Source organism: Monodon monoceros, unplaced genomic scaffold (assembly GCF_005190385.1).
Source record: "Monodon monoceros isolate NGI ecotype Baffin Bay Population unplaced genomic scaffold, NGI_Narwhal_1 Super_Scaffold_11, whole genome shotgun sequence".
Lineage (NCBI taxonomy): Eukaryota > Metazoa > Chordata > Mammalia > Artiodactyla > Monodontidae > Monodon > Monodon monoceros.
Window position 1 is genome coordinate 120,350,358 of NW_021703767.1, and position 19,577 is coordinate 120,369,934.

General features: G+C 37.2%; 1 protein-coding gene across 2 annotated transcripts in view; it reads left to right on the forward strand.

The window, feature by feature from the left end:
• Nucleotides 1–452: 452 nt before the first annotated feature.
• The window catches only part of ATR (ATR serine/threonine kinase), a 103,126-nt gene continuing 84,001 nt past the window's right edge, over nucleotides 453–19,577 (forward strand). For both annotated transcript variants that reach the window (XR_003792307.1, XM_029214126.1), the window contains exons 1-9: nucleotides 453–666; nucleotides 10,662–10,753; nucleotides 11,885–12,034; nucleotides 13,479–14,356; nucleotides 15,174–15,352; nucleotides 15,963–16,154; nucleotides 17,505–17,698; nucleotides 18,403–18,555; nucleotides 19,295–19,487. Coding sequence is in view for 1 of the 2 variants with exons in the window: in XM_029214126.1 (XP_029069959.1) it covers nucleotides 608–666; nucleotides 10,662–10,753; nucleotides 11,885–12,034; nucleotides 13,479–14,356; nucleotides 15,174–15,352; nucleotides 15,963–16,154; nucleotides 17,505–17,698; nucleotides 18,403–18,555; nucleotides 19,295–19,487 (2,090 nt within the window). In the remaining variant the exon portion in view is untranslated. The remainder of the gene's footprint in view (nucleotides 667–10,661; nucleotides 10,754–11,884; nucleotides 12,035–13,478; nucleotides 14,357–15,173; nucleotides 15,353–15,962; nucleotides 16,155–17,504; nucleotides 17,699–18,402; nucleotides 18,556–19,294; nucleotides 19,488–19,577) is intronic.

Genomic DNA, 19,577 nt, shown 5'->3' on the forward strand with positions numbered 1-19,577 from the left:
TTCAAGTTGGGAAAAACAAAGGAACAAAAAAAACCCTGCTGAAACAAAAAGGACAAGGAGGAGCCCATCTTTTGCCCCGTATCTCTCAGAAAGGATGCCAAGAAAGTGGTAGAAAATGAGGGACCTGGAGGTGTGACTCCGCGGGGAGACCTGCGGTCTAATGCTGGGCCTTTAGTTGCTGAATTGTCTCAGTCTTCACATTTGTGATGCGAGGCGTTCTGCGCTGCTGCCCACCACGCCCCTTTCCTCCCCAGATCCAGGGGTCAGGCTTATCTGAGCCGCTCAGGCTGGGAGTGAGTGACAGAGCAGGACCGCAAAAAACCAAAACTCTCGCGAATCTCGCCTGCCGAGCTTTCCCGGCTCAGAACGCCCCCGACGCTGGAAATTTGACCGGAGCGCACCCCGCCCTTGCCCCGCCCCTTGCCCCGCCCCCTCGAGTCCTACGCGGAAAAGAACTCTGGCCTGGAGAGCGGATCGGCCGCGGCTTCCGGGAGGAGTTTTGGGCCCTGCGAGCCCCCGTCGGGCGCCGCGGTTTTTCACCAGAGAGAGCTGAGGAGACGCCAGGAGCCCGCCTCGGCGTGGTTGAAGAGTGCCTCGCGTCCTCACCATGGGCGAGCATGGCCTGGAGCTGGCGTCTATGATCCCGGCCCTGCGGGAGCTGGGCAGGTAGGGCCGGGCCGGCGTCTCACGTGCTCTCCCTTCCCAGCCACGGACGTCCCGGCTCCGATCCCCTAACCCAGGCCGCGGCCCTTGTGGAGATGCTCCTCCGCTGACTTGAGCGCTTCTCCCTCAGAGAGGCCGTTGAAAGGACGCGGGGCGTCGCCGCAAACCTGCGGGATGCGGATCCGAGGGGAGGGGTAGTCGGCTGGCCCCACTTTACCTCAGCGGCGCCGGGGAGCTCGTCCCTCTCCCCCCCCCCCGCCCCAAACCCCAGGGGGATTGCCTCCGCAGCGGGAGGGAAAGGTCCCTTCCGAACACTTTCTGGTCACTTTCCTACATTCATTTGCTTCTTGAAAGCCTCTTCCCTTACATGGAGTACTTGACCCATGGACTTTCCCCAGTTTCTGTGCTTTATGATCGCTGGTGGAGGGATTGATTTTTACCTTTACGTTTTGACCCAAAACTACCCTCGGAAGAAAAATCACTAGTTCTGATTTCTGTCAAGGAAGGCCAGTTGCTAGGAAGAGTTCGTTTCTAAGTGAAACCATATGCCATTCTGGAGATGGGACCCCTTTCGTATCGATCATCCAGTCCTCAATCCGTTATTTTAGTCAGAAACCCCAGGGATCGGCCACAAAGTCCACAGAATATAAATGTGCAAAGAGTATTGCCAACATTTGAAGATAATGTTCCATTTGCAAAAGCTCTTTTTTTTTTTTTTTCCTTTCTGTAAACCCAAGAGTAAAATCGTGTAAACCAGTATTCTGCCCGAAGAGAGTAGGTAGATGTTGATGGCTGCTGCCCCCATTCAGGACACACACAGCCTTTCCTAAACCTGACCTTAAGACGAGAAGGCAGGGTTTTTGTTTGTTTGCTTTTTTAAAAAAAAAATATTTGTAACCCACTGTGAACAGAAAATAAGTGAGCTTGTACCACTGCTGCAGTTGAACTATCAATTGGAATAGTTGCTTTCCGATTTCTTGAACTGGTTGGAAACTTAGCACGCAGCCACAACTGATGTTAAGCCCATGGGATATTTAATTCCCTTTCTTTTTGCAGTGCAGCTGTGTCCATCTCCACTTGTTGACCGTACAGAGACACTGACATTTAGTCTTCCTCGATTACATACATAAGAGGATATAAATGAAGGGACCATACTTGTCTTAACTGAATCATCATATTGTTGTGTGTATGATTTTTTTTCCACTTTGTATGAATGTTGCAAGCATACTTGTGTTAACAGTTTGTAAAGTAACATCTACCTTTCTAAAAGAAGATGAAGGCAAGTGTTCATATAGGAAGTTGATGTACAGATTTCATCTTTCAGGCTCGATGTGAAGCTCAGTGTACTTTTCCCACCTTGCTTTTAAATATAGAATTTGCTTATTAGTACTTCTCTTCCCTTTTCTTTCTTTCTCTGTGATACTTGTTAGTAAAAATAATAGGATCTTGGATTTATTTTTAGTCGCTTTCATCAACAGAGCTTATAGTTACCTTTCACTCATTTGTAGCCATTGTAAGAGATGGAATAGAAAAACTGACCCGTAGTGAATTGTCTGATAATAGTTTTTAATTGTCATGACTTTTTCATTGCAACTGCTTCATTCAAGCTTATTCAGTCTCACAGTATCTCCATGATATAGAATGGAGCAAATATTATCACTGTTTATTAAGAATCAGAGTCACAGGAATTGAAGTACCAAAGTCAGAGAGATAGCAGTTAGTATTAGAGCTGGGTTTCAGATTCAAGCCATCAAGACCTTGTCTCCTCAGTTTTTTTTTTTTTTCTTCATTGACCATGGCAATTAGATTTCTGAAAAAAGTAAGATGTTACTGTTTTAATGTGTGGGCTCTTCTTCCTCTGTCTCTCAGGGATAAATTTTGCTTCAGTGTTTTTTTCTGTTAGCACTCTTTTCTCTGTCTAGTCTCTCTGGGTGATCTCATCCACTCTTCCTGCCTTCAACTACCACCTGCTATTTGATGACTCCAAATCCGTGTCTCCAAGCCATGTTTCTTTCATATAGAACCATATATGCAACTGTATACTGGCAGACTATGTTAGTATAACCCATTTGTTCCCTGGGTGTCCTATATGCAGTTAAAACTCAATGTATCCAATTTAAATTCTTTGCATATCCCAAGCGGTTTTTCTTTTTGGTTTTTTTTTTTAATTCCTCTTATTCACTGAGGTAGGGATATCTCAGTAAATGATACCGTGTCCACTTATTTTTCCAGACTGGAAATCTAAGAATCATTCTTGACTCCATATGTGCTTTCGGGCTATATCATTAGTCCTCCTTCAATCTTCACTCTCTTCCTCAGTAACTTTGTCTAGTCCCATAAATTAAAATACCATCTATATGCTGATAACTCCCAAATTTATCACTCTAGCCCAGAGATATATATTAGGTTGCTTACTCAACATCTATACTCAGAAATGAAAATTAACATATCCAAAGCAGAACTGCTGATTTATTGTCCTTAAACCTGTTCCTTCCCCAGCTTATTGTAAATGTAGGAACCAAAAGCCTAAGAATTATCCTTGATTTTTTTTTCCCTTACCCCTTAATAATCCATCAGCAAGTCCTGTCAACTGTACCTTTAAAAACACTTTTTGGGCTTCCCTGGTGGCGCAGTGGTTGAGAGTCTGCCTGCCCATGCAGGGGACACGGGTTCATGCCCCGGTCTGGGAAGATCCCACATGCCGCAGAGCGGCTGGGCCTGTGAGCCATGGCCGCTGAGCCTGCGCATCTGGACCCTGTGCTCCGCAACGGGAGAGGCCACAACAGTGAGAGGCCCAGGTACCCCAAAAAAAAAAAAAGCACTTTTCACCATCTCCACTGCTATCACCAAAATTTCTTATCTGGACTATTACAGTAACCTCTCAGCTGATCTCTCCATTTCCACTTTTACCCACTTACAGTGGATTTCCCACTTAGCAACCAAAGTGATTTTTACAACTATAAATCATATTGTAGATTATATAACATTACTCCCCTGCTCAAAATCTTCCTTTGGTTTTCCAACATACTTAGAATAAAATCCAAATTCCTTCCCAGGGCCTCTAAGGTCTGCCATAATCTGGCCTCTGCCTACCTCTGACCTCATGGCCTTGCTCATCCTGCCTACCTCATCCCTCCCTTGCTCACTCTACTCCAATGACATTCGCTTTATTTTTTTAATACACCAAGATCATTCCTGCCTTCATTCCTTTGCACTCGTTTCTTCTCTCTGAACACTGGCTAGTTCCATTCAGATGTCATTTCCAAGAACCTTCTCTGACCTTCCTGTTTAAAATTACTTTGTAATCACAAGATCTTTTCCAACAGTGATAGTTGCCATTAAAATGTTAAATGGGAAATGAGAGGGAGATGAGGGGCTGGGGAGCAGCAACATTAGCCACTAGAGGAGGTTTGGATGGTGAGAAGCCGCCAGTCATGTGAAACTGGGAGGAGAAGTGTCTGAGATGGAATAGAAAATACAAAGATCTCTAGGTGGGAATGAGGCTACTTTTTAAAGAGGAGGAAGAAGCCTGGAACATAGGGAGCAAAGATGGGAGTAGTATTAAGGATGGAAGAGTAGGCAGAGGCCAGATCCTTTAGCACTTTATAGGGCAGAATGAGGAATTAGATTTTATTTTAAGTTCAGTGGGAAGCCATTGGGGTGTTTTAAATAGAGAAATAACATAATTGAATTCATGTTTTAGAAACATGTTTAACCTTCACTCACCTGCTTAGAACCCTTCAGTGTCCTATTGCCTTCAGTACAAAATTCAAACTCGTTAGTCCTTTGCGCTTTGACCTTATCTTCCCTCTTCAGCTTCATTTCTAGATATACCTCCCTGTTCTTTGGCCATGTAGAACCTCTGACAGTTTCTAGAGCAGCTTATGTTCTTGTTCCTGACCCTTTGCACATGTTGTTTCCTCTGCTGGAATACTCACCTTCCTTCCCTTATTTTACCTGCCTAGCCCCCTAGGGACTCAGCTTTGTGTCACCTCCTCCAGGGAGCCTTGACTGATAGGTCCTGCTCAGGGCTGAGTGTCCCTCTTACGTTCTATATTGGCTCTATTAACACTTAACCATGCTGTGTTAAAACTGCCTGCTTACTTTTTTGTCCTTTAAACTACGAATTCTTTTAGGGCAGATATATGGTACCTTGGTTTTCCTGGCGTTTGATACTTGCCCCACGGGAGGTTTTCAAGTGTTTGTTAAATGTATCCAAACTTTATGTGATAAATTACCACCCAAATATTACTGTATACTTTTGAAAAAGTATACCCTCTTAGCTCAGTTCCAAGGTAGAGGTTGCAAAATAAGAAATCCTTACTCTTCAATGAATTTCTTTATTCTGATAGTACATCTAATAAATGACAATCACATCACCTTTATAAAAAAACTGATTTTTAAAAATTATGCAAATGAAATATGAATGCATAACCTTTTTTACAGAGTTACTTTATAGGAAACTCTGACCACCAGCCACAATCCTGGTTCCTCTCCACCGCAAACCTCCTCATTAACATTTTTAAATGACACTCGTCAAATTACATTTGGTTTATGACAAAATCTCCTGACTTTGTCTAAAACAATTCATGTTATCTTGTAATTTCAGACTTAAAATTTTTTTTGTTATATTTAAATCTGTGATGTCCTATAACCTACTATGGACACCAGCCAAATGTTGCCACTGAGCGTTTCACATGTGGCTAATCGAAACTGAGATGTGCTCTAAATGTAAGATACTGGGTTTCAAAGACTTAATTACCACCCCCCTCCAAAAGGAATGTAAACAATGTCATTAATAATTTTTATATTATTACATGTTCAGATAATATTTCGGATATATTATTGGGATTAAAATTGCCTGTTTCTTTTTACATTCTTAATGTGGCTACTAGAAAATTTAAAACTACACATGTGGCTTGCATTGTATTTCTATTGGTCAGTGCTGGTTTAAATAAGATAAGAAACACAAAATTTTTTCTCTTTCACGTATAAATACAACTACTTGTTCTTTGATTCTGTACACCTAGAGTTTATATTACTTGCAAATATTTATTAACTTCAGTAACTTAGTTGTTTTCTATCAAGCAAGACACAGTTCTAGGTGTGGTGTAGGAGATGCAAAGGGAAGTGAAACACATTTTCTCTCCTGCAGGAGCTTATGGTCTAGTGGTGCTGCAGGAATTCATAGAGAAATAAAACATAGTCTCCACCTCTAGGAGCCTATGGTCTAGTGGCAGAGAACAGGTAGATAGATATTCCACAGGTCTGAAAAAGTTTATACATTAAGGATGAAGGAGACACAAGATGCAGAAAGATTCTTATGAACCGTTCATTCATTCAGCAAAATTTTTTGGAGTGTTTACCATGTACCAGGACCATTTCCATCATGGCAGTTATTAGCTGTAGATGCCTTGGATCCTGTATGTAATAAATTAGGATTGGACTTTGTGATTGAATAATCAAGAAAATAATTAACCTTCTCATTTTTTCTTTTAGCATTGTTTAAGTGGGAAAACATATGTACATTTATAGTACTATGTGGATGTTATAAGTTGTTATTTATATGAAATACGTAATTTTATTTTGTGTAAATAACCAGCTTACCAGTTACTATATCTTCAGCTGTTTTGTTAGTAGAAGTGATGGAGTGAGCTAATCATTTATACACAACTTTCCATGAATCCTCTCTGCAGAGCTAGTTATTTCCTGCTTTGGGTGTATATGACACCTGATTAAAATTATTTGTGTGCTTTCTTACCCTCTCCCCAGTGACTTCCTTGAAGCAGGGCATCTGGCTTTATTTGTGTTTTGAATTTATTGTATTATTAAAGTCTGTACTCATCCTTTCCTCCTGTATTAATAAATATATATTAATGATTGTCATTAGGATTACTGATAATCATCCTGTCCAAGGATTACCTCTTTACTTATACATGGTCCCAGGAAGGAAAGCCAAATTTCAAGAATAAATTGTTCAAGTCTTTCCATCTTAAGGGAAACAAAACAAAACCCTCTTGACCTCATATATTCCTTTAGTTACCACTAACTCCCAATTCTTCTCTTCATTCCATGGTCAAGCTTTAGAGAGAGCATGCTATTCTCAATATTCACATTTCATCTGTTTTTCACCCTTTGCAATCTGGCTTCTGCCTTTATCTCTACACTAAAACTTTAAAATCCAAAGGACAAAAAAAATTAACTCAAAATGAATCAAAGACCTAAATGTAAAACTATAAAACTCTTAGAAGAGAACTTTTAGGGGAAAAGCTTCCCGACATTAGATTCGGCAGTAACTTCTTGGCTATGACACCAAAAGCATGACAACGTATGAAAAAATAGATCAAATTTAAAATTAAAAATTATCAAAATTTAAATCTTCTATGCAGCAAAGGACAGTATCAACAGAGTGAAAAGACAACCTATGGAATGAAAGTAAATGTTTGCAAGTCATATATCTGATAAGGAGTTAATATCCCCAAAATATTAAGAACTACAGCTCAGTATCAACAACAAAAAGCAACCTGATTTAAAAATGAGGAAAGGGTCAGTAGAGTATGAGACTCTCAAAAATGAGGAAAGGACTTAAATAGACTTTCTCCAAAGAAGAAAGACAAATGGACAAAAAGCACATGAAAAAATGTTCAGCATCCCTAATTATTAGGGGATTGTGAATCAAAAGTACAATGAGATACCATTGCAGACCCATGAGGATGGCTGCTATTTTAAAACAACAACAACAACAAAACCAACAAGTGTTGGTGAGGATAAGGAAAAATTGGAACTTTGTAAGTTGTTGGTAGCAATGTAAAATGGTGCAGCTACCATGGAAGCAGTATGGCAGTATCTCAAAAAACTCAACATGGAAGTACCATATGATCTTGCATTTCCACTTCTAGGTATATACTGAAAATAATTGAAAGGGACTGAAACAGATACTTGTACACCCATGTTCATAGAGGCATTAGTTACAGTAGCCAAAAGGTGGAAGCAATCCAAGTGTCTATGGAAACATGGATAGATAAATAAAATGTGGTATAAACACAGTAGACTATTATCTAGCTTTAAAGAGGAAGGAAATCCTGACACGTTACAACATGGATGAACAGTGAAGATGTATGCTAAGTGAAATAAGTCAGTCACAAGAGGACAAATATAGGATTCAACGTGTAGATATAAGTAGTCAAATTCATAGAGACAGAATTGTCGGCAGGGGGAATGGGGAGGTATTGTTTAATGAGTACAGTTTCACTTTGGGAAGATGAAAAAGTTCTGAAGAGGGATGGTGGTGATGGTGTAGGATAATGTGAATGTACTTAATGGCACAGAACTGTACACTTAAAAATGGTTAAAATGGTAAATTTTATGTTAAGTGTATTTTACCATAATAAAAAAAATATCCAAAGGACATTTTAACAAACTAATTTTATTTGATTGTGTTGACAGCTCCCTCCTTAAAATTCTAACTTCCTTGGATTCTAGAACACATCTCTCATTGTTTTTCTTTCTGTTTCTCTGGCCCTTTCCTTTTCTCCTCGTGCCTCTACTAACCTTAACTTTGGGTTCTCTCTGGCTTTCTTATTACTTATTACATTTGCGTTCATATCCAAGGCTTCCACTACTACTAGCTCTAATAGTGGTAGATTATATAATCTCTGTAAGCACCAGTCTCCACATATGCAAATTAGGGTCTAATATCCCTCTTATTTCTTGTGAAATATGAAATAATACAATGCGTTTAGCCTTGCTTGTTATATACTATTATATATCGATAAGTTAATCTATATCTCTAGGCTAGAACTTGAGGTCTAGAACTGTAATTACAAAAATCTTTTGGACATTCCACTTAGTTGTTCCCTTGAGACCTTAAACTCAGTATTTCTAAAACTGAATTTCTTTTCTTCCCGTATGTGTGCTTCCACCTGTGTTAACTGTTTGGGTGAATGGCCTCATAATCCAGCCTGGATAGAGGGCTAGATTGATTTATCAGTCTCCTCCATTAAACTGTCTTTCACCTTCCCAACAGTAGCTTCTGATGTGTTGTGTGGTGCATTATAGGTACTCAGTAAATGTTTGTTGATTACACGAATAACTGTATGATTCCTCATTATGTAGTGGAACACAGGCTTTCTGTTATTATGTTCTATTCCTTGGTTATTTACACAAATCATGGAACTCAAGTTGAGTTCATTCAGGATTCTAGAATACTCTTCCTCTGCTTAATTATTGTATCTCCTTTTAATAATTTTTTTTTTTTTTTTTTTTGCGGTACACGGGCCTCTCACTGCTGTGGCCTCTCCCATTGCGGAGTACAGGCTCCGGACACGCAGGCTCAGCGGCCATGGCTCACGGGCCCAGCCGCTCCGCGGCATGTGGGATCCTCCAGGACCGGGGCACAAACCCGCGTCCCCTGCATCGGCAGGCGGACACTCAACCACTGCACCACCAGGGAGGCCCTATCTCCTTTTAATATTATTTTTTCATGATTGTTCTTAAGACTCAATATGTGTATTTTTCCCTAACATTTATTGAATTTTTATTGTGGAAAGTTTCAAACTTACAATAAAAGAGAAAATGGGGCTTCCCTGGTGGCACAGTGGTTGAGAGTCCGCCTGCCGATTCAGGGGACACGGGTTCGTGCCCCAGTCCGGGAAGATCCCACGTGCCGTGGAGCGGCTGGGCCTGTGAGCCATGGCCGCTGAGCCTGCGTGTCCGGAGCCTGTGCTCCGCAACGGGAGAGGCCCGCGTACCGCAAAAAAGAAAAAAAAAAAGAGAAAATGGTATAACTGATTTCCCATTTCACCTAATAATGATCAATTCATGGCTCGCTTCCTCTCCTCAGAGTACTTTGCAGCAAATTCCAGGCATCATTTTATCAATAAATACCAGTATTTATCTCTAAAGGATAAAGACTTTTTTGACGTACCACATACCGTTATCACATCTAAAAATATAATTTCTTAATAGCATCAGATATCTAGTCTGTGTTCAGATATTCCCAATTGTCATATATAGTTTGCTATTTTTAGTTTTGATTCAGAATCCAATGTAGAGTCATATATTATAATTGGTTGATATGGCCCTTAAGTTCATTATGGGTTTCTCCTCCTCTATTTTTTCCCTTGGAATTTCTTTGTTGAAGAAACTGTTTTCTCTTGATTTTCTAAAAGTCTAGATCTGTTCAATAGAAATATAAAGCAAGCCATGTATGTAATTGAAATTTTCTAGTGGCTACATTACAAAAAGAAAGTAAGTGAAATTAATTTTAACAATATATATTATTACCATATTATATTACTTATATGTGGAATCTAAAATATGACACAAATGAATTTATTTATGAAACAGAAACAGATTCAGACATAGAGAACAGACTTGCGGTTGCCCAAAGGTGGGGGAGGGGAGGATTCGATTGGGAGTTTGAGAATAGCAGGTGCAAGCTATTATATATAGACTAGATAAACAGCAAGGTCCTATTGTATAGCACAGGGAACTATATTCAATATCCTGTAATAAACCATAATGGAAAAGAATATGAATCACTTTGCTGTACATGAGAAACTAACACAACATTGTAAATCAACTATACTTCAGTAAAAAAAGAACAAGAAAAACTTTAAAACCTCACAAAAAACCCAATGTATATTATTTAACTCAGTATATCCAGGTATTATCATTTCAACATGTAATTAATATAAAATTATTAATGCGGTATTACACATTTTGGGTAATGAATATTCAAAATCCAATGTGTATTTTATACTTGTAGCACATCCCAGTTTGGACTAACTACATATCAGGTTCTCACTAGCATGTGATAAGGGCTACCATATTGCGCAGGGCAGGTCTAGACTTTGCAGATTGGATACTTTGCAGAAGAATACTATCAGTGTCAACATTAAAACTAAGCACATTTGATAAGTTCAACTTTAGAGAATTTTTTACAAATGACACTGTGAGTCCCTTTAAGGGTTAAAAACATTTTATTTGTATTTTAGTTCCAGTCCAGAGGAATATAATACCGTTGTACAGAAGCCAAGACAAATTCTTTGTCAGTTCATTGACCGAATACTTACAGATGTAAATGTTGGTAAGAAACAATTATTTCTGGTATAAATTTTATAACTTAAATTGTTTTCTTTTCCATGTATACATATTATACTAGCATTTTTCTCCATATAATTTTAGATATATAGTTAGTGTTTATGTTAGTTACTATTTTCAGGCAAGTTCTTTACAATATTACTTGTTACATAATGTGATTTAGGCTTAATGTGATTTAGGCTTTTAAAGTAATTCTGTTTTCCTCTTTGTTATCTAGATTTTCTGCTGCTTGCTATGAGTTCTTCTTTGATATATGATATTATTATAGGTAAAAATATTTGGCCAGTTCTGTTTTAGCTAGGTCTTGTGTCAGTGGTTGAGAAACAGCAAATGCCATTAAAAAAAAACTCTTTAAATAAGGGTTGGCACCTTTGTCTATGGGAGGTAATAAGATTCTGTGAGTTGTCGAATCAACTATTTCCTGTTTGTGGCAATCTAAAAGACAAATATTAGCAACTTGGCAAGATGGTGTCATACGTGTCATGTCTGTTAAAATTACGTGGAAGGGATAATACAGAGTGGCATTTGGCTCATGGTTTATAAATTTAATTCCAAATTTGACACAGATTTCATGACTTAACAATAGTCATTTAGCCTTTCTTTTTCAATCAGTAAAATTATAAGTTCCTGAAAAATAACAAATGACTACTGAATACTTGCAGGATGTGTTTTCATATGGTACTCCATCTGTTTAGACCACTTGTCCTTACCCTGTCTGTTTGACCAACTCCTCATCATCTAGGAATCAACTCCTTCAAGCATATTCCCAGACACTTGTTTCCTCTTTTGTAGATTAGTGCAGTTTACATATAATGACTAGTTTATTTGTCTGACTCCCTCACCTGATTTTGAGGGTTTTTTTAATCAGATTTTCACACAGTGCCAGGCGTATTGTAGGCCTATGGCACATGTTTGGTGAATGGATATATAACAGATGAATACATGTGATTATTAAACATTTAAAATTAGAAAGATAGGATTGTAGTGTGTTTTTAGCCCCATCGGTTTATCATGAGCACTGTGTTGGACATAATTCTTGTCACCAAAGTTTAGTTTCTTAAAAGCACTGCCATTTAATTTGTCATGACTCTTTAAAATGAATCTTTTATTGTTTTAGTTGCTCTAGAACTTGTAAAGAAGACTGACTCTCAGCCAACCTCTGTGATGTTGCTTGATTTCATCCAGCATATCATGAAGTCCTCCCCACTTATGTTTGTAAATGTGAATGGAAGCCATGGACAAAATGAGGCCAAAGGCAGTTGTATTGGTAAGTCCTGCTGTTTGTGCATTCATTTTCAGTTTCTTCTATGAATTCTACCCTCTTCTCTTCTGAAATATAACATTATAAATATAACAATATACACATTGTTACACATGTTTTCGTCAAATTTGGTATAAACTGAGGGAGCAAAATGGTAATGGTTCGTTTTATTTCATGCATCCTTATTGCTTTCTTTTATTATGAACTAGGTACCCAGAATGGAGTGGAAGTAATTGAATATGTTCATATGCCATTGAAAACTTTAGAAGTTTTCTTTTTTCTGATTTTGGTAATCTCTTTCTTCTAGATCAGGCGTTAGCAAACCATGGCCCACAGGCTGGCCGCCTGTTTCTGTGAACAAAGTTTTATTGGAACACAGCCATGATCATTCGTTTACTTATTGTCTGCAACTACTTCAAAGGCAACACTGAGTAGTGGACATGGAGATCATATGGCCCTCAAGCCTAAAATGCTACTTTTGTCTCTTTATTGGCTTCCTCATAAAGAGGTGTAAAGCACATAGCTTTTTCTTTTTCTGTACAACGCATAGAGTATTTAAAAATTTTTTTGCTTGAATTTAAGACTCAACTTTGATAGTATGTCCTCTAAAAAGTCTTTTCTGACCATTACTGACTGCCTACTCTAGGACTGGCTTAGTTGTTCTTTCTTTATGCTGTTAGTACAGAGTGTTCTATATTTCTTCTATCATAGTAGTTTTTAAACTATATTATAAATACCTGTTTGTCTAATATTCTTTGCTACACTGATTTTTAAAAAACAGGTTATAACCCATTTAGTGGGTATTGAAGATTAAATATAATTGACTAGAAAATATCATAGTACATTGCATGTAATAAGTACATGCAATGTACATGTAATAGGTACATGAAACTTTTGTTTCACATATTTAAATTTTTAAAATATGTATATGTATACTGGATTGTGATATAAAATATATCTCTTAGTTGCAGTTAAGAAGTTTGAGAAACTATATTATAGGATTCAGGAGGACAGGACTATGACTGATTTGTTCTTATGCATCTGAGACAGAGTCACTACTCAATAATATTTGTTGAAGGAGTGATAATTACTATTTATTGAGCCTTTATTTAACTTGAGGCACTATGCTGAGAATTTCAAATATATTATCTTACTTGATCAGGGTAGCATATAAAGTAGGTGTCATTATTCCCCTTTCATAGATGAAGTTACAGAAGTTTAGAGAAATGAAAAGCTCACACGACTGATAAGTGGAGAGCTAGGAACTTGTCTGACACCAGAATTGGTATTCTAAATTATTATAATATGTTTCCATTGTGTAGGGAATGTTTTAGACTATTTTGTTAGTGAAGTTTACACTTTAAAAATAAATCATCAAGCATTTAGCAAATTGATTGGCACTCTTATGTATTTATTTATTTAATATCTTTTTTGTTTGTTTATTTCAAAGAATTCAGTAACTGGATCATAACAAGACTTCTACGGATTGCAGCAACTCCATCCTGTCACATGTTACACAAAAAAATCTGTGAAGTCATCTGCTCATTATTATTTCTTTTTAAAAGCAAGAGTCCTGCCATTTTTGGAGTACTGACGAAGGAATTATTACATCTTTTTGAAGATTTGATTTACCTCCACGAAAGAGATGCAACGGGACACTTTGTGGAATGGCCAGTGGTAGTTAGCCGATTTTTAAGTCAATTAGATGAACATGTAGGGTATTTACAACCAGCTCCTTTGCAGTTCATGAACATGCAAAATTTAGAGTTTATCGAAGTCACTTTATTAACGGTTCTTATTCGTATTATTGCAATTGTGTTTTTTAGAAGGCAAGAACTCTTACTTTGGCGGATAGTTTGTGTTCTGCTAGAGTATGGTAGTCCAAAAGTTAAATCCTTAGCAATTAGCCTTTTAACTGAACTCTTTGAGCTTGGAGGACTACCGGCACAACCAGCCAGCACTTTTTTCAGCTCATTTTTGGAATTATTAAAACACCTTGTAGAAATGGATGCTGACCAATTGAAACTCTATGAAGAGCCATTATCAAAGCTGATAAAGACACTATTCCCCTTTGAAGCAGAAGCTTATAGAAATGTTGAGCCTGTCTATTTAAATATGCTGCTAGAAAAACTCTGTGTCATGTTTGAAGATGGTGTGCTTATGCAGCTTAAGTCTGATTTGCTAAAAGCAGCTTTGTGCCATTTACTGCAGTATTTCCTTAGATATGTGCCAGCTGGGTATGAATCTGCTTTACAAGTCAGGAAGGTTCATGTGAGAAATATTTGTAGAGCTCTTGTGGATGTGCTTGGAGCTCAGGTAGATGCAGAGGTAAGTCATTTGTAAGGTTACTTGTTAAGCATGTAATTTGTTCTTAATTTAAGTGTATGCATATATGCAAGATTAATAATGAGAAAATAAAATATCTTTAATAATGTACATTCAGAATGGGATGATTTTCATAATGTACTTTGGCTTCCTATTATGGATTTTTAATTTGATTTTAGAAACATTTGTGCACTACATTGGTAATGAACTGCCAATGGAGTTTTAAAGTAGAGTTTGTGAAGTGTAAACATGTTCGTTGCATTATTAATTAAAAAGGAGCCAGTTATCAACTTCATTGCAAAAACTTTGAGCACTCACATAGATTTTTCTTTGACAGGTTATAATCAGTCACTTCTAGAAAACCTATGGGTATATAGTACTAGTCATGCCAAATTATGCCTTTTTTTTCTATTTGGACTGTGGGAGACACTACAATAAAATAGATATACAATAAATTGATTAAATATTTTAGTTTATTTTATCTGTAAGTCTTGCTAGATTTGTAGTATAAAAGAAGTTAGTAATTCCCTTGTAGAATTTTTCTTTGTGTCATTTTGGTTTAGGGAAAAACAGGTTATAGAGAGAAGGATTTGTCTTAGGCCTTCTAAGACTATAGACCATAGTTCTAGATATAGAACTATACATATGTCGATGTATAGACTGTGAAATAATATAGATTAACTTAGGTTTTTGTTTGTCTGATGAGACTCTGAAAATAATTTACCTTATTTGACATCTTAATACCTAATACATTTTTGCTATGAATAATATAAACTTATTTTCTAAGAATTAGTTTTTTAAATTATTTTTGCTTTCTCAGTATTTGTTGGGCCCACTTTATGCAGCCTTAAAAATGGAAAGTATGGAAATCATTGAGGAGGTTCAGTGCCAAATTCAACAGGAAAACCTCAGCAGTAATAGCGATGGACTGTCACCCAAAAGGCGTCGACTCAGCTCATCTCTTAACTCTTCCAAAAGAGCACCAAAACAGACAGAGGAGTATGACCTTCATTCAGTTTGTATTTAGCCACTTAATAAAACTTTAGTCACTTAAAAATCATCTTTAAGTAAGTGCTTTGACTTAAATACACAAAGAACATTTGTTCTTTCTATAGGTAGTCAAAGGAATGCTTAAAATATCTTAATAGTGCTTGTAGTCTATTCTAGTATAAGAGATTTCATGGCTAAATATGGTTACTTAAAAGACTTTTTAAGTCTTTACTTGCCTAATTTAACTTTTTAATACATGAAAAATCTCTGAGACTTTACATCTATAAGCAATTTAAAAAATGTTAACAAACTATTTTTTTGTAATGTAGCCAAAGAATTCCCATGCTTCAGCCAACTATAAAAGTTGTTTTAAATTTCAGTAGTTGTAGGGTCCCTGGCAGTCCAGTGGTTAGGACTCAGTGCTTTCACTGCCGTGGCCCAGGTTCAATCCCTGGTTGGGGAACTAAGATCCCAGAAGCCACACAGTGTGGCCAAAAAAAAAAAAAATTTCAGTAGTTGCCATTACATGCTATCTTTTGTTTTAAATATTTTTCATATGTGAGCAAAATTATATAAGTTCATATGAATATCTTTATACTCTGGTTATAATTAATTACAGAATTAAACATGTGGATATGAACAAAAAGAGCATATTATGGAGTGCACTGATACAGAAGGCTGAGTCCCTTCAGGTTTTCCTTGAATTCAATAACCTGAAGAATCCTGTTATTGAGACTTTAGAAGGAATCGCTGTCATCCTACAACTGACTGCTCTGTGTACTGTTCATTGTTCTCATCAAAACATGGACTGGTAAAACAACTTGTATTTTCTGGGTGGGTTTTGTGTAATAAATTTGAATTTATTGTTTTAGAAGACCTCTTTATTCACTTGATTTTTGTGACCTTAGAACACAAACATTTCAGTGAAATAGAAATTTTTTTTTTGAGCACCTGCTAAATGCCAGATACTGTGTTAGGTACTGTACATATCTTATTTAATCTTTACAACAGTTCTGTGAAGTAAATGCTATTATGTCCACTTTACACACTAGAAATTGAGGCTCAGAGAAATTGAGGCTCGTTTTTGTCTGAAGCCTAAACTAACTTTCCTGGGCAGAAAAATAGAACACATTTTTATACAACTCAGAAGCCACTGCTCTTCTAGCCAAACGTTTCGTCAAGAGAACTTTGCCCTTTGATCATAAAAGTAGGAATTTAAAACTCGTTAGAGGTATATTTTCAGTTTAGCATTCTTAATATAGGCTAATTATCAGAAGAAACAAAGTGTGAACCCCCTCTGAAGATTTGGTCTTATTTTTACTGCCACATTATAGACGAACACTCCTTGTTAATTTTTTACATAATCGTTTATTCTGTATTTTCTGACTCTTAACTAGCTAATACAAAGTTATGAAGGAGATTTTAAAGAAACTATATTAATTCAGATTGCATTAAATTTGGAATTTGAGATAACTTGAAGGAATAGCTAATTAGGTTGAAGTCTGCCTTTCTCATATAATTAAGAAACGGTTTACACAGGCATATCTTCTATTATTTTAAAGCCTGGTGGTGTCACATTTAGGTATCATAGATTAGCTTTACCAAATCCTGAGTGATTTAGGCATAAAGGGATTAAACTTAAAATAATAATGATACATTCATTGATATGCACATTTACTTTGAATTAGTTTAAAGTTATAGGTTAGTTTCATACTCACAATTTTTTTTAATTAGTTTATTTATTTTTGGCTGCGTTGGGTCTTCTGCTGCGCACAGGCTTTCTCTAGTTGCAGCGAGCCGGGGCTACTCTTCCTTGCAGTGCGCGGGCTTTTCATTGCAGTGGCTTCTCTTGTTGCGGAGCACAGGCTCTAGGTGCGTGGCCTTCAGTAGTTGTGACATGTGGGCTCAATAGTTGTGGCTTGAGAGCTCTAGAGTGCAGGCTCAGTAGTTGTGGCGCACGGGCTTAGTTGCTCTGCACCATGTGGGATCTTCCCAGACCAGGGCTTGAACCCGTGTCCCCTGCATTGGCAGGCGGATTCTTAACCACTGCACCACCAGGGAAGTCCCATACTGAAAGTTTCTTTTGGCTTACTATGGTACTAGTTTTGACTATAACAAAATTCATTTTAATTCTATGTCTTAAAAAATGTTTTAACTGCAGCTACTGTGATTTCAAGGACTGTCAACAGAAATGTAAGAAGAAACCTTCAGTAGTGATAACTTGGATGTCTTTGGATTTTTACACAAAAGTGCTTAAGAGCTGCAGGACTTTGTTAGAATCTGTTCAGAAACCTGACCTGGCGACAATTATTGACAAAGTGGTAAAAATATATGATGCTTTGATGTATATTCAAGGTGAGTACAAAAACCCAATAGATCAAAATAACCTTAAAAGGTAATCAGTATAGAATAGGTTTTCTCTTTTGCCTGAGGCTTAAATATGCAATTGTTGGGACTACCCAAAAGTTTTTTCTTGACTTTAGTTCTATTAAGCTGAGTAATTTGTAAGTTCTAAATTTATTTGTCTAACATTTTGATTTATTCTTTTTCAGTCAATAGAAACTATAACTTTAAAATTTTTGATTTGAGAATCTGAAGAATGCTATGCTTCTTCTCCTAAAACACATATAAATGCATTTTTTTTTTTTTTTTGGCGGTACACGGGCCTCTCACTGTTGTGGCCTCTCCCATTGCGGAGCACAGGCTCCGGACGCGCAGGCTCAGCAGCCATGGCTCACGGGCCCAGCCACTCCGCGGCACGTGGGATCCTCCTGGACCGGGGCATGAACCCGTGTCCCCTGCATCGCAGGCGGACTCCCAACCACTGCGCCACCAGGGAAGCCCCTGTAAATGCATATTTTTATAAAGTCACATTTAATTCCTTTGAATTCACAGACCTCAGAACATCATCTCTGTGTTAAGAACCCCTGTTTATTGAATGTTTGCTGTAATTCCACTTGTAAAAGATGTTTAGAATGTCTTTTTTTTATTGAAAGAAGACACAGGTAAATATGATTAAAGAAAAGGTATAATTAATCACCTATTGTGTATTTCTGTAGTAAAAACTTCATTTGAAGATCATATCCTGGAAGACTTATGTGGAATGCTCTCACTTCCATGGATTTGTTCCCATTCTGATGATGACTCTTTAAAGTTGACCACATTTGCCACCAGCCTTCTAACAGTAAGCCAGAGGATTTCAGATAGCTACTGTAAGTGGTCACAAAATTCTATATGTGTGATTTGTTTTCTTTTCATTTATCTCTATATAGGACTTCTAACACTTATCATTTCTATTTTTTCAATAATTAGAAGAGAAGGTACATTTTTTAATAATTTAAAAAGAAGGAGTTAGACATATAGAAAGGAGTAAATTGTAGGATTTGTACATCCTCAACTCTATTCTGCCAACATTGTTCTCCAAAGATGTCATTCCAGTTTATATTTCTGTTAGCAGAATATGTGAGTTCCTGTTGTTTCATATCCTCACCAGCACTTGGCATTGTCAAATTTTAAAATTTTGTTATCTTAAAAAAAAAAAAAAGAGGGAATTCCTTGGCCATCCAGTGGTTAGGACTGTGCTCTCACTGCAGAAGGCCCAGGTTCGATCCCTGGTCAGGTAGCTAAAATCCCACAAGCCACGCAGTGCGGCTAAAAAAAAAAAGAAAGCAAGAATGTCAGAGACATAACTACCTAAACAAACATATGTTTTTTGCTATCTGATGGGTGTTTCAATTTGGATTTCCCTGATTATCTAGTAAGATTGGGCATAGACCTTTTTCAGTGCACATGCTTTATTTTTGGAAAAGGAGCTTTTAATTAAATACTATATGTATTTTAAATGTTATTGACTTTACAACAGAGAGTAAATATATATATGTGTGTGTGTATATATATATATATATAAAATTAACACTTAGAAATCTTGATTAATAGACTTAATTTTTTCAGCACCACAGGCACAGTCACGATGCGTATTTCTTCTAACTCTTTTTCCAAGAAGAATATACCTTGAGTGGAGAACCGCAGTTTACAGCTGGGCCCTGCAGAGCTCCCATGAAGTAATCCGGACAAGTTGTATTAATGGATTTTTTATCTTATTACAGCAGCAGAATTCTTATAACAGAGTTCCCAAGATTCTTATGTATGTATTAATATTTTAATTTGAATATACAACTTGATTGGACAGATATCATATATGCAAATTTATGTTTATTGCTGGGTATATAGAACA